The sequence below is a fragment of the Procambarus clarkii genome, chromosome 6 (genome assembly GCF_040958095.1).
Source record: "Procambarus clarkii isolate CNS0578487 chromosome 6, FALCON_Pclarkii_2.0, whole genome shotgun sequence".
In the NCBI taxonomy this organism is placed as follows: domain Eukaryota; kingdom Metazoa; phylum Arthropoda; class Malacostraca; order Decapoda; family Cambaridae; genus Procambarus; species Procambarus clarkii.
The window spans coordinates 3,064,636-3,081,187 of record NC_091155.1 but is presented as its reverse complement, the minus strand read 5'-3'; the positions used below and the strand labels follow the sequence as shown (position 1 = coordinate 3,081,187).

The 16,552-nt window shown below is 50.3% G+C and overlaps 1 protein-coding gene across 1 annotated transcript; it reads left to right on the top strand.

Annotated features, from left to right (window-relative positions):
- The first annotated feature begins 13,668 nt into the window (after positions 1-13,668).
- On the top strand, positions 13,669-15,510 carry LOC138354712 (proteoglycan 4-like). The gene has a single exon (XM_069309151.1). It carries the CDS (start codon positions 13,669-13,671, stop codon positions 15,508-15,510), a length of 1,842 nt encoding a protein of 613 aa, XP_069165252.1.
- Positions 15,511-16,552: the final 1,042 nt, after the last annotated feature.

The following is a 16,552-nucleotide window of genomic DNA, read 5'->3' as shown; positions in this document are numbered from 1 at the left end:
CGGCCCACTAAGCCCCCCTCATGGCATCAATGGGCTGAACAGGGAGGGGGGCATGCTGTATCAAAAAAGATTTTGGATGAGATAAACAGTTCGGGACTTACTTTATCTTGTTCGAATCCATAGATTGCTGCGTGTTCTATTAGCTCTTACTTTACTTTTCACTTTTCTGGCATGAATCATCTTTTGTAGTAGTGATTCCCCCCATAGAATGATCCTTCGTCTCGGTACTGCCGGTCTTGATTGTTCTGTAGTAGTAATTGTTGTCATTCCAACGTCTTTTGTTGTCGAGATTGTTCCACCTATCGATGTAGTTCCTGCCTCCTCTGTCGTTGTACTCTATGTTCCTCCAGTTGTTTCCGTAGAATCTGTTGTTGGCGTTGTTTCTGAGGCCTGTACTGTCTTGATTATAGGGTATCTCTGGTCCTCTGCCAGGTGCTCTGTTGTTCTCTGGATTCTGGAAGAATTTACCATTATTCTTGTTACCATTCCTATCGCAGTTATTCTGCTATTGGTTTCACCTCGGTCTGCTATCTAACCTTCATCTACTCGTTCATAGCCCGCTATCTGCGCGACCTGTGTTTTGTCTCCACTTGTTGTGTCTCCTCCATGTAGCTGTGGTGTGTGACCCAGGCACCTTAGTGCTAATGACTAGTTAGCACTATATCAGTAGTAGTGGAGGAGGAGGAGGGGAGAGTCAGTAGTGGTTGTGGAGGAGGAGGGGAGAGAGAGTCAGTAGTGGTTGTGGAGGAGGAAGGGAGAGAGTCAGTAGTGGTTGTGGAGGAGGAAGGGAGAGAGTCAGTAGTGGTTGTGGAGGAGGAAGGGAGAGAGTCAGTAGTGGTTGTGGAGGAGGAAGGGAGAGAGTCAGTAGTGGTTGTGGAGGAGGAAGGGAGAGAGTCAGTAGTGGTTGTGGAGGAGGATGGGAGAGAGAGTCAGTAGTAGTGGTGGTCGTGGATGAGTAGAGGAGGTAGAGGCAGTAGAATTGGTGGTGGAGGAGGATGGGAGGTAGAGGCAGCAGTGGTGGTGGAGGAGGAGGAGGGAAGGGAGAGGCAGCAGTGGTGGAGGACTCCTCCATTGCCACCTCACACCACCATCCCTCCACTGCCACCTCACACCACCACCCCTCCACTCCCACCTCACACCACCACTCCTCCACTGCCACCTCACACCACCTCCCCTCCACTGCCACCTCACACCACCTCCCCTCCACTGCCACCTAACACCACCACCCCTCCACTGCCACCTCACACCACCTCCCCTCCACTGCCACCTCACACCTCCACCTCACACCACCACCCCTCCACTGCCACCTCACACCACCACCTCACATCACCACCCCTCCACAGTCACCTCACATCACCACCCCTCCACTGTCACCTCACACCACCACCCCTCCACTGCCACCTCACACTACCACCCCTCCACTGCCACCTCACACCACCACCCCTCCACTGCCACCTCACACCTCCACCTCACACCACCACTCCTCCACTGTCACCTCACACCACCACTCCTCCACTGTCACTTCACACCACCACTCCTCCACTGCCACCTCACATCACCACCCCTCCACTGTCACCTCACACCACCACCCCTCCACTGTCACCTCACACCACCACCCCTCCACTGTCACCTCACACCACCACCCCTCCACTGTCACCTCCCACCACCACCCCTCCACTGCCACCTCCCACCACCACTCCTCCACTGTCACCTCACACCACCACTCCTCCACTGTCACCTCACACCACCACTCCTCCACTGCCACCTCACACCACCACTCCTCCACTGCCACCTCACATCACCACCCCTCCACTGTCACCTCACACCTCCACCTCACACCACCACTCCTCCACTGTCACCTCACACCACCACTCCTCCACTGTCACCTCACACCTCCACCTCACACCACCACCCCTCCACTGTCACCTCACATCACCACTCCTCCACTGCCACCTCACACCACCACTCCTCCACTGTCACCTCACATCACCACCCCTCCACTGTCACCTCACACCACCTCACACCACCACTCCTCCACTGTCACCTCACACCACCACCCCTCCACTGTCACCTCACACCTCCACCTCACACCACCACTCCTCCACTGTCACCTCACACCACCACTCCTCCACTGCCACCTCACATCACCACCCCTCCACTGCCACCTCACACCACCACCCCTCCACTGCCACCTCACACCACCACCCCTCCACTGTCACCTCACACCACCACCCCTCCACTGTCACCTCACACCACCACCCCTCCACTGTCACCTCACACCACCACCCCTCCACTGTCACCTCACACCACCACCCCTCCACTGTCACCTCACACCACCACCCCTCCACTGTCACCTCACACCACCACCCCTCCACTGTCACCTCACACCACCACCCCTCCACTGTCACCTCACACCACCACCCCTCCACTGTCACCTCACACCACCACCCCTCCACTGCCACCTCACACCACCACTGTCACCTCACACCACCACTCCTCCACTGTCACCTCACACCACCTCCCCTCCACTGTCACCTCACACCACCACTCCTCCACTGTCACCTCACACCACCACTCCTCCACTGTCACCTCACACCACCACCCCTCCACTGCCACCTCACACCACCACTCCTCCACTGCCACCTCACACCACCACTCCTCCACTGCCACCTCACACCACCACTCCTCCACTGCCTCATCACTTTCCACCACTGACACTCACCACTCTCCACCACTGACACTCACCACTCTCCACCACTGACACTCACCACTCGCCACCACTGACACTCACCACTCGCCACCACTGACACTCACCACTCTCCACCACTGGCACTCACCACTCTCCACCACTGGCACTCACCACTCTCCACCACTGGCACTCACCACTCTCCACCACTGGCACTCACCACTCTCCACCACTGGCACTCACCACTCTCCACCACTGGCACTCACCACTCTCCACCACTGGCACTCACCACTCTCCACCACTGGCACTCACCACTCTCCACCACTGGCACTCACCACTCTCCACCACTGGCACTCACCACTCTCCACCACTGGCACTCACCACTCTCCACCACTGGCACTCACCACTCTCCACCACTGGCACTCACCACTCTCCACCACTGGCACTCACCACTCTCCACCACTGGCACTCACCACTCTCCACCACTGGCACTCACCACTCTCCACCACTGGCACTCACCACTCTCCACCACTGGCACTCACCACTCTCCACCACTGGCACTCACCACTCTCCACCACTGACACCACACACCACCACTACTGACACTCACCACTTTCCACCACTGAGCCTCACCTCTCCATATATGGAGAGGTGAGTATATGTATATATGAAGGTATAGGTATATATGAATAGTGTTGACTGACGGTTCATATATGAAGAGTTGACTGACGGATCATGTATGAACAGTGAAGACAGACGGATCAAGTATAAACAATGTTGACTGACGGTTCATGTATGAACAATGTTGACTGACGGTTCATGTATGAACAGTGTTGACCGACTGTCATATATGAAGAGTTGACTGACGGTCATGTATGAACAGTGAAGACAGACGGATCAGGTATGAAGAGTGTTGACTGACGGTTCTTGTATGAAGAGTGTTGACCGACTGTCATATATGACTAGTGTTGACTGACTGTCATATATGACTAGTGTTGACTGACTGTCATATATGACTAGTGTTGACTGACTGTCATATATGACTAGTGTTGACCGACTGTCATATATGACTAGTGTTGACCGACTGTCATATATGACTAGTGTTGACCGACTGTCATATATGACTAGTGTTGACCGACTGTCATATATGACTAGTGTTGACCGACTGTCATATATGACTAGTGTTGACCGACTGTCATATATGACTAGTGTTGACTGACTGTCATATATGACTAGTGTTGACTGACTGTCATATATGACTAGTGTTGACTGACTGTCATATATGACTGGTGTTGACCGACGGTAACCACAATGTCGGCAACAGACACACACGGATATTTTGACGAGCAACATCGAGCTGACTGGCGAGCTGACACTTGTTAGAGTGGGTGGAAGAGCTCGTAGCACTTGAAGCACTGCTGGATCTCATGGTATCGCTACTTGTATACTTGGTGGGGTTGTATTTATAACCCCAAGCAGTAGAACCCTTGTGTGGCAGCTTGGGTCGCTGCAACTATGGTTGTCAAAGTAATCTTCATTGATAATTTGTCGGTGCTGCAGAACGCAAGGTTGAATTCACCCAGGTTCAGATTTTCTTCATCGATATTGTCCATAATATTATGTTGCGGTCGGTCAGCGATCCACTGGCTGGTCCTGCTGGTAAAAACTGTTCTTCCAGCCAGGAACTGACTTGGGAAGAGGATGTAAGTGGTGCTCCCTGCGAAGTATGGCATCGTTGATCAAGAGTTTTTCTAGCACTTCCTCACATGAAAAGGTTAAGTTAGTTAGTTTAGTTCGTTTATTATGCACCCCATACCCATATTGTGGGCGGTAGTGGAAAGGGTTACAGAGGCACATAAGGGGCTCAGGGACTGAACCCCACAATTCATTTAGCTAAGCAAGTTACAATCTTGATGAGCTAGTTACAAAATTCAATATAAGTCATCACATCAACAATGGGTTCGAGATCGACCTCAAGTACAGGTTCTAAATTAAGCAACTGACATATGTGGAGAGCTAGTGTCAAAATTTATATGTTTGTCCTGCACACCGCCCCCCATCCAGTGGGCAGCGGTGGATAGGTTACAATCACTTAGTTACTACCTACAGTTAGCAAACTGGGAATATTTGGCTAAAATTTCTGTTAGCAGATCATTTTGAATGAAATATTGACACATCGCTGGAACATTGGTTATAGAATTGTCTCTAAATTCACATATCTTTTCGCACTCCATCACATAGTGACGGAGGGTGTGCGAATAATTTTGTTAACACAGTTTACATTTGGTCAGGTCTACATCGGCAGATAATGAGAATTCCCAGAGATACTTGTAACCGAGTCTAAGCCGAGCAGTAGTAACATCTAGAAGTCTGCTGATTTTATTGGATGATCCATAGATGTGTGGCTCCTCTTGCATGATAGTATGATGATAGATGGAATTACTGGTGTCAATTTTACTTTGCCTCAGATCTACAAGATCTTGTTGGATTATCCTCAAGGCTTCGTTCTGCAATTTTTCAAGCCCTCCAAGCTTTCTTTCAGGCATCAAAACAAGCAGAGGTGCAGCATAATCCACTAAAGATCTGATGTATGCAAGGTACATCATTTTGACAATTCTGACATTGGCACCATAGCCTGAGTGATAACCTGCAACAGCCTTGAGAGCTCGGAGCCTCTCTTTAAACTGACGACAAAGTCTGAATACAACAGGACCATACAGTGGCACCTCAAGGCCAAGGTATTTGAATCTGTTTACATAGTCAAGCTGGGAGCCATCAGACAGTTGCATCTTGCGAACAGCTCCTCCCTGCCTGGGTGGGCGCCGATTTAGTATCTTTGTTTTCTCTGCTGAGATAATTAAACCTAGGTCCTTACATGAGTCTAATACAGAGTTAAGAGTGTTCTGCGTGTTAGCATACCCAGTGGTGTGTATCATTATATCATCAGCATAGCTAATGATGTGGACGTTGGGTTTGCTCGGTATAGAGTTTAACAGCGTGTTTATTAAGATATTAAATAAGGTAGGACTGAGGACACCACCCTGCGGGGTACCTAGTTCAAAGTCTCTTGTTACACTCCTATGCCCCTGGAAAAATACAGATGACTTCCTGTTGGATAAGTAACCCCTGATCCAACAAAGAAGCCGACCACCAATATTCATTCTTGCAAGCTCACTCAAGATAACATGTCTATTTGCAATATCAAAGGCAGACTTAAGATCTAGGAAGGTGGTATATGACTTAAGTGTGCAGGGTAAGAAAGGTGGTGATGCAATGATGCACACTCCTTCCATGCATGAAGCCATATATCTGGGGGGATAGCATGGTTCTTATTCTATGGAGGAGACGGTTTAGGACAATTCTCTCGAATGTTTTGCAAATGCAGCTAGTAAGGGTAATTGGGCGGAAAGCATTCTCTTGATTTGGCTTGGGAATTGGAATGATTATACTGTTGGTCCAAGAGTTAGGAAGCTCCCCAGTAACATAGCTCATATTATACAGCTCAAGCAGGGGATTCCCTGGTACTAAAGGGAGCAGACGCAATATGTCATAAGTGATACCATCTTCACCGGGGGATGTGGCTTTGCCTTTGTTTAGGGCCGCGAGTAATTCAAACGCAGTAAATGGCACGTTGCATTCATCTTCCTTGTGGAGCATGAAGTCAACGAGCCTTTCTCGATCTCCGTAACCAGCATTTAATCTGAACTGTATGTCTGGGGGAAGATTATTGAAGCTAGAGGTGGTTGCCCAAGCATCGACTAACTCGTTTGCTCTGTGTAGAGGGTGAGGGTGTGCTACTTGGCCGATCTTATCGCCTTTAATTCTTTTAATATCCTTCCATGCCTGGCTGAGGGGGGGGGGGTGTGAGAGTTGAGACTTAACAAAAGTTTCCCCAGTTACCTTGCCTGAGCTCTGTCATGCGCTCCCTCACCTTGGCTAGGGCTTTCTGAAAGAGCTTGAGCATTGCTGGCGTACGTGTTTCCCTATATGCAAGCCCAACTCGTCTGGCAGTGCGTTTCAAAGTACACAGTTTGGGGTCATTGTAATAGGCATGGCGTTTATTACCTTTCATATCGTTGCGACTATTGGATGGTGCAGGGGGGCCGACCTAAAGGGTCAGCAAACATCTGAATGCTCTGTACTAGACCGTCGTTAAATGTCTGGACTGTGGAGGGATCATAAGTGCTGTACCACTCTGACACATGAGCAACAAAGTCTTCACGTCGAGCAGGAGGAACACTGAGCCGTTTGCGTTTGAAAGTCCCACCGGGCAGGATGGTATTTCCTATACATAGAGTAGTCAATCTAGGGTGATGATCTGACAACAAATCTGTTACAATTGATGATGTGCACCAGACGTGAGACGTTGAAACCAACACAGAGGTCTTGAATGCCTCCACAAATATGCGTGGGTTCAAGGTCGCCCACAATCTGCACATCTTGGTGACTATTTAGTAGCGACAGCAGTTGATTCCCGTTACCGTTACTGAAGCGAGAGCCACCAATATCCTTGTGTCTAGCATTGTAGTCACCAAGAACGATGGTTGGCTCTGCTTGAGCGCAGGCCGGAAGATCAATATAATTTAACTTTCCTGCTGGAGCATATAGATTAAATATATTGAGAACAGAGTTGCCCACATAGATCCTCACTCCATGATACTGTTGACCGGCAGTTTGTTTTTCGTGCAGAAGTTGATGGGGTAGAGATTGTTTGTTTTATAGAATGCAAGAGTTACTGGATCTGAGGTTGTAAGAAACAAATGAGGGCAATTTCGGGGGTGAGGATCTTGCGGGAACTCTGCACTCCTGGAGACATACAATATCGATGTGTTCAGTTGTTACTTTGTGATGTAAATCTGAGAACCTTTTTTTGAGGGACGCAATGTTCCAGCTAAGGACGGATAACTTAGTTAATTGTGCATTTAAAGTCAGCATTATATATTAATATTATTAGTTCACTTAATATTTATTATCTATATACATATTATCTATTGCACTACGGTATAAGTCCAGGAACATTTCTTAGTTTATTACCAATGTCACACATTTGCATCCAATGATCTAGTACAATTGGTCTGTCATTTCCAGCTATAGAGTCGTTTTGAACATAGTTTAGCACAACTTTGGCAGTTAACCTGCGTGTAAGGGTTCCACTACACAAGGTTTCAAGATCACTAGAAGTTTCCCCTGATAGGCAAGCGAACACATGTTTGGAGGGTTCAGAGGTGGAAGGGGGAGTTTGGCAGTCATTGCTTACAAGTCCCCTCATACGCGTGAGCATCATCGAAATATCGCTGGTGGATTTTTTATCATGTTGGAGTTGCTCTTGCAGCCGCTCCGTTTGCTGCTGTGACTGCTGCTGGTGTTCCTGCAACCGGTCACGAAGGGCAACCACTGCTTGAACAGTGGAGCGACCCAAGGGCGAGGTGGTAGGGAGGCTGAGGTTGCGATCTGTCTCATTTGATCCAGTTCCTTATCCCCCACTTCCAGTTGACTGTGGGGTCCAGCTGTGGATGGTGGTCTCACAGTAGGTGACATTATCCCAGAACCAGGAAGTGGCCACTCTACATCAGGGGAAGGCCCACCACTGGCAGAAGATGCAGCACCTGGTTCTTGTGGGGGAGCTGGGATGATGGCAGGAGTCTTCGGTCTGGCACCGGTCCCCTTGTGCACTTCGTAATTTAAAGGTGGTGAGTTTGGCAGCCAGCTGGAGCGAACATCACCTCCAGATGGCTCTGAACAGCGAGTGGGACTGATGGCAGCATTTGGCAACTGCTCTTCATGGTGGTGTGAAGGGTATGGCGAGTGTTGTGTCAACACCTCCGGGAGGCAGGTTCCTGGCACCTGACGGGCAGGCGCAGGTTGAACAGACACCTGTCGTCTGATCCCGTGATGCACTTGGTGCTTGGCAGATGGTGAAGTATTTGGTATCCAGCTGCTACGAACACTATGTCCAGGTGGCTCTGCACTGGAATTAGAGCCGGCAGCAGTACCCGGCAACCGTCCTCCTGGGTGGGCGGGGCGGGGCACCTGGCCGTAAGCAGCTGGTCGCTTGACACAGTCAAGGTGCCAGGCTTGAACACCGCTCCTGCCACAGTTTATGCATTTTTCACTTACTGACTGCAGTTCCTTTATGAGTTTAAAACACACCTCAGATTTATGAGGTTCAAAACACACGGCACAGAAAAAGTTTTTGCTTGTGCAGTACCTGGCTACGTGACGTCCCCATCGTTGACACTTGTAACACCTACGAGGGGGAGGTCTTATAGACTCGTGGGTTGGTTGGTGTTGTCGTCGTTGATCCTTCTCTATGGACAACCCAACCCACAACTCGGCAGAGTGCTTATACTAGGAGATCACCCTTGGCGCTTCTGGCTCTTGGAGAGGGGCTCAACGTCACACGTTTAGGGGATGCGGCTCCAACACTTAGCCTCGTTGTCACGTGCACACACCCACTCGAGCCGCTGTGACTCCCCACTCTCTCCTTATGAGATATGATCTCCTCAATCCCCTATAACTTACTAGTATTACCTTCTACCCTGTCCACAGCAGTGGTTATTGGTTCTTTCTCTCTCTCTCTCCTTCTTTACTACCTCCTGGGAAGCCTCACTAGGACAAGGGCAAACACCAGCAAATTGTGACACATTTACTGGACAAAGCACATACACGATACATACACACATATAATAATAATGAATCCTATACTCTATAATATCACAATCAGGTTGCACTCCAACACCATCAGAACTCTATTATCAGCTTATCCAGTGGTATCCTATCTCCTGGTTCACCACCTGATACTATCAACCTCCTCAAGTTGATCAAGCCTACATACACTGTTGCACCATCAGCAAGCTAACATACACATATAGAAAATCAGCATTTGAATGCAATAACATATACCAGTACAGATGTTCATTGATACTTCAGTATAAAAAAACTCCTTGACATAGGAATGCCAACAGTCACTCACCTCTCACTGCGTCTTGCACGCTAATGACAACCAAACACTATCAACTCCCTATAAGTAATCCACCAGAACTTCCCCTTCCACCTCTGGAAGTTCACAACCCTAATATCCTTAGGTTCTTCCGGGCTTCACTACCAGGATCCTCTGCAGCTCCTCCAGGCTGCTATCATGAAGTTTCCTTGTGCAACTACGGTGCTTCACCCTTCTGTTAGGTTCTTCCACAGCTCTCTTGGCTGCTACACCACCTCTACAGAAGCACGTGACACTCCTCTTCACTGCTGCTTCTCCTCACCGCTCGAGGTCCTCTGCTCCACTACCTTGGAGTCTCATCAGCTACTTCATCTGCTGGCTTCGAAGTTCTCAGCAACTTCTTCCCCAAAGACAAACCTGCAACCCATCGACACTCCAATAAAATGTTCCCCTTTAACACATAAACAAAAAATATTCACACAATATGTTTGCCTCAAACCTCTATCTGTTCTCTACATACAGTGAGAGTGGACTCCCCCGTTTTGGGCGGGTCCATACTCCACCTCGCCTGGCGGCGGTCCTCACTCGCTGGGAGGGTCTTCCTCCATCCGGAGCCAGGCTCCCTCAGTCGTCCGCCAGCGCTCAGAGGGGGCGGACGTCGCTCCGTGTTCCTCCCTCTCCACTCTCTTATTTCAGGCTTTCTGCCTTATTAAAACATGTCTAACCTATAAATAAACATTGCTACTGTCGCTGGGCACACGACCAACTACAAGTGATCACTATGAACTGGCGTATATCGTGCTTACCACAGATTAATTGGTCGAGGGCGCTTTCCCTCTGACGGCGTCTGGTCAGGGCGCTCCCACGGCCCACAATAATGCTTCTGGGCGATTTAATATTCTCTTCTTCGACCAGGACTTGAGACCACAACGTTCCCAGCTCGGTTCCACAGCTGGCACGTCTACACACTTCTCTTCTCTTCGAGATATATCACTAGGGGTTCCCTTCTGATGGGAGCTCAACGGAGCGCGGCTACCCCCTGCGATGTCTGGCACTCAAGTGAGGTCAAGGTCCTCCAGAAGCGAGCCTCACGCCTCCAGCAAAATGTCCACATCTCCTAGCCCGTCATTTATCTATTTTCTTCTGCATTGCCCATAATCTCAAACTGTTACACATATCCAACCAACTATTTTACATATGCGTTATCACCTCAATACTTGCTAGACCTTCTAATCAGGTCAGGCTTGACGAATAACTCTCAAGGAGGGAGACTCGTTTCTCCTGTAGGCTGAGATCATAACAGAGGGTTGTAGAGGGCAATGTTATAGTGCCGACCTAAAGCTGCTCTAGAGTAAATTCTGTCCGGTATAGGCTGGCACCATTCCATGTGGCAGCTATGAGGCCATTTCTCAGACGTTTAGAGTTCACAATATTTTCATCACAAAGATATTCAGGCTTAATGAGTTTATTAACATTGAATATGACAATGCTTACTTTTGGACGCCTAGGTGCTGCATTTTTCATCTTAATGCCTGCATACTCTGTGTTTAGCAACACATTTACAAAAGCACTATCGTTTGTAACGAAGACATAATCACTTTCATCTCTAGGTAACTTAATGACCTTATCATAGTGTGCACCAGAAGCTTCACAAAACCACTTCACTTTTCTCTCTACTGTGGTTCCCAGAGGAAAATCTAGCCGCACATGTCTGGCAGCAGCCGAATTTGGTGGGTTTGATCGTGCCCTTCTCAACTGCTTACGGCACTGACTTTTACTCATTTGCACCGTGAATCCCTCATCATCTGCACCGCCTTCTGATGTGTCGTGGGGGACCACTGAGGAGGTGGCACCATCATTAGAAAACAATTGACGAGCGTGCGATGGGTCCACAAAGTCACTATCTGGCAACGGCGATGTGCTGCCCGGCACCTTATCCAGGGCAGTTGCCATGGCGTTAAAGACACAACACACAACACGAAATCATCACATTCCAGACTAATGTCAGTGGGTGTGATGCCGGTAATGTCCTTCTGGACCTTAACAATATTGCGTCTCCAGAAACATTGACTTTAAAAATCCAACTTAAAAACAAAACTAACGCGGAAAATTATTATACAATACTTTTAACATGTGGAATATAAATATATCTTCCAAATATAACACAATTGGTCGTTCCTTGGTGGCTTGATTGTCTTAGTTGACAGTCTGGCTCTGAGGCGGCCGAGTCAAACCCCGCCCCAGACAATCCCAGTGCTGTCTGTGTGGGATGACCTTGCTGCTGACCTTGGCAGCCCGTGTGCGATGTGCGTGTGTGCTGACCTTGGCTTAACTGTCCGGGTGGGATGTGACTGCTGACCTTGGCAGCCCGTGTGCGATGTGCGTGTGTGCTGACCTTGGCTTAACTGCCTGGGTGGGATGTGACTGCTGACCTTGGCTTAACTGTCTGGGTGGGATGTGACTGCTGACCTTGGCTTAACTGTCTGGGTGGGATGTGATTTCTGACCTTGGCTTAACTGTCTGGGTGGGATGTGACTTCTGACCTTGGCTTAACTGTCTGGGTGGGATGTGACTGCTGACCTTGGCAGCCCGTGTGTGATGTGCGTGTGTGCTGACCTTGGCTTAACTGCCTGGGTGGGATGTGACTGCTGATCTTGGCTTAACTGTCTGGGTGGGATGTGACTGCTGATCATGGCTTAACTGTCTGGGTGGGATGTGACTGCTGATCTTGGCTTAACTGTCTGGGTGGGATGTGACTGCCGATCTTGGCTTAACTGTCCAGGTGGGATGTGACTGCTGACCTTGGCAGCCCGTGTGCGATGTGCGTGTGTGCTGACCTTGGCTTAACTGTCTAGGTGGGATGTGACTGCTGATCTTGGCTTAACTGTCTGGGTGGGATGTGACTGCTGATCTTGGCTTAACTGTCTGGGTGGGATGTGACTGCTGACCTTAGCAGTTCGTGTGTGATGTGCGTGTGTGCTGACCTTGGCTTAACTGTCTGGGTGGGATGTGACTGCTGACCTTAGCAGTTCGTGTGTGATGTGCGTGTGTGCTGACCTTGGCTTAACTGCCTGGGTGGGATGTGACTGTTGATCTTGGCTTAACTGCCTGGGTGGGATGTGACTGCTGATCTTGGCTTAACTGCCTGGGTGGGATGTGACTGTTGATCTTGGCTTAACTGCCTGGGTGGGATGTGACTGCTGATCTTGGCTTAACTGCCTGGGTGGGATGTGACTGCTGATCATGGCTTAACTGCCTGGGTGGGATGTGACTGCTGATCATGGCTTAACTGCCTGGGTAGGATGTGACTGCTGATCTTGGCTTAACTGCCTGATTGGGATGTGACTGCTGATCATGGCTTAACTGCCTGGGTAGGATGTGACTGCTGATCTTGGCTTAACAGCCTGGGTGGGATGTGACTGCTGATCTTGGCTTAACTGCCTGGGTGCCTGCTGACTTTAGCAGTCCATGTGAGTAGTAGGGATGAAGGCGTATGATGAAGGATGAATGGCCCCCCAAAAATTTATTCCTCGCTGTGTCACGAGGGTTTTCAGGTATATTTTGTCATTCCTCCATTTGTCTCCTTCACCGTATGACTTCCAGGTAAATTTCCCACTTGCCTCTGGACTGTCGGGTTTCCTGATAACTTATTTTTCTGAGATATACTTACCACTCTCTTACACTCGTTTAAGGCCAAATAATTTCCGAGATTTTAGATGTTTGTTAAGAAAAGTTCAGGGGGCAAAGTCCGCTCCCTTCTTTACTAAAAATAAACTCTACAGGCATAAATAGATATTTTAGACTGAATGCGTTAAGTAAAATTCTTACTTACTGCTATATGCTTACGAATATATATCTATATAAGTAACTAAAAATTTAGCATTACCCGGCTACATGAAACGCTATTAATTACCTGGCCTACCCCCTCCCACCCCTCTCCCACCCCCAGGGTCACCTTACCTCACACCCCCTTCCCTTCCCCCCTGCCAGACGCCGCAGGGGGGAAGGAAATGTACAAGATGTAATTAAAGAAATGTACAAGATGAATAGTCTCCCATTAATGGAATTCCCAGACACTAACTCCACTATCATCATAAAAGCCCTAGTGGACAGCAATGTAGCCAGCACTACCCCAACTGTGACTAACTCCCAACCAGTGCCAGCACCCACGACCCCAGCAACCACCAACAAGTGCCAGCACCCACGACCCCAGCAACCACCAACAAGTGCCAGCACCCACAACCCCAGCAACCACCAACAAGTGGCAGCACCCATGACCCCAGCAACCACCAACAAGTGGCAGCACCCACGACCCCAGCAACCACCAACAAGTGGCAGCACCCACGACCCCAGCAACCACCAACAAGTGCCAGCACCCACGACCCCAGCAACAAGTGGCAGCACCCACGACCCCAGCAACCACCAACAAGTGGCAGCACCCACGACCCCAGCAACCACCAACAAGTGGCAGCACCCACGACCCCAGCAACCACCAACAAGTGCCAGCACCCACGACCCCAGCAACAAGTGGCAGCACCCACGACCCCAGCAACCACCAACAAGTGCCAGCACCCACGACCCCAGCAACAAGTGGCAGCACCCACGACCCCAGCAACCACCAACAAGTGGCAGCACCCACGACCCCAGCAACCACCAACAAGTGGCAGCACCCACGACCCCAGCAACCACCAACAAGTGCCAGCACCCACGACCCCAGCAACAAGTGGCAGCACCCACGACCCCAGCAACCACCAACAAGTGCCAGCACCCACGACCCCAGCAACCACCAACAAGTGCCAGCACCCACGACCCCAGCAACAAGTGGCAGCACCCACGACCCCAGCAACCACCAACAAGTGGCAGCACCCACGACCCCAGCAACCACCAACAAGTGGCAGCACCCACGACCCCAGCAACCACCAACAAGTGCCAGCACCCACGACCCCAGCAACCACCAACAAGTGCCAGCACCCACGACCCCAGCAACAAGTGGCAGCACCCACGACCCCAGCAACCACTAACAAGTGGCAGCACCCACGACCCCAGCAACCACCAACAAGTGGCAGCACCCACGACCCCAGCAACCACCAACAAGTGCCAGCACCCACGACCCCAGCAACAAGTGGCAGCACCCACGACCCCAGCAACCACCAACAAGTGCCAGCACCCACGACCCCAGCAACAAGTGGCAGCACCCACGACCCCAGCAACCACCAACAAGTGGCAGCACCCACGACCCCAGCAACCACCAACAAGTGGCAGCACCCACGACCCCAGCAACCACCAACAAGTGCCAGCACCCACAACCCCAGCAACCACCAACAAGTGGCAGCACCCACGACCCCAGCAACCACCAACAAGTGCCAGCACCCACGACCCCAGCAACAAGTGGCAGCACCCACGACCCCAGCAACCACCAACAAGTGGCAGCACCCACGACCCCAGCAACCACCAACAAGTGGCAGCACCCACGACCCCAGCAACCACCAACAAGTGGCAGCACCCACGACCCCAGCAACCACCAACAAGTGGCAGCACCCACGACCCCAGCAACCACCAACAAGTGCCAGCACCCACGACCCCAGCAACAAGTGGCAGCACCCACGACCCCAGCAACCACCAACAAGTGCCAGCACCCACGACCCCAGCAACAAGTGGCAGCACCCACGACCCCAGCAACCACCAACAAGTGGCAGCACCCACGACCCCAGCAACCACCAACAAGTGGCAGCACCCACGACCCCAGCAACCACCAACAAGTGCCAGCACCCACGACCCCAGCAACCACCAACAAGTGCCAGCACCCACGACCCCAGCAATCACCAACAAGTGCCAGCACCCACGACCCCAGCAACCACCAACAAGCCAGAGGAAGATGATATAACACCAGCAACTACCACTCAGGACCCCCGGAGACGGGCCACACATAAACAACAAAACATACAAGCACCACAGGACCAGGGACCCACAACGGTTCTCACTGCTCCCCGCACACCCACACAAAATGTCACCCAAGCCTCAGTAGAGGCCCCAAACACAATCAATTTCTTCTTAAGCAAAACAACCCACCGGGTTCCCCACAGGACCCTCAGAGAGCAAATACAAACCCATCAAATAAAATTCTAACACAACATTCCCGATGTCACTACGAATGACGTGTACGACCGGATAATGTCAAATACTTTTAACTCAAACCGAAAACCCATAACCATTCAACAGATAAGCAGCGAGGACTTTGACGCAATGCGCAATGGTTATGGAACGATCCCAAACAATCCACAAGGTGGAAGAAACCCATCAGATTCAACATAGCCATCCAGTCATTAACAATAATTCAACACAATGTTCTATGCTGGAGTCCGCAAAGAGCATTGGAACTCAGCAACTTGTACAGAGAAATAGACCCTGATATAATACACATTAACAGCCATGGAAAAAAGAACAGCGAGAAGATCAAGATCTTCAATTACAAAATTTACCAGGTCAACAGAGCTGACCAGGCCAACGATGGAGCGGCAATTGCCGTAAAAAGAAATATTCATCACAAAATTCTAGATAACTTCCAGGAAAATTTCCTGGCAATTGAACTCCAAACTACGAAAGGTATAATCTTCATAGGAACATGCTACCAACCACCAAGACGTCCTTACCTTCCCCTTGCCGACATCATGAAACTTACCAGAAGGAACAGACCTGCCTACTTTCTGGGTGATCTGAACGCCAAGCACAGAACACTGGGACATGGAAAGAACAGGGGAAGCAGGAGAAGCCATCCACAATATGATAAGGTACGGAAATCTAACCCACCTGGGCCCAGACTTCCTACCTTACGTCAGACAAGGCCACAGTGGTAAACCAGACATAATACTGTCAAACAACCACCACTTCCTAAACACCCACATAGAAAGGGGCCCTGTGAGCACAAG

Coding starts and splice junctions, on each gene's coding strand:
- LOC138354712 (XM_069309151.1), top strand. CDS start 13,669: ATGAATAGTCTCCCATTAATGGAATTCCCAGACACTAACTCCACTATC.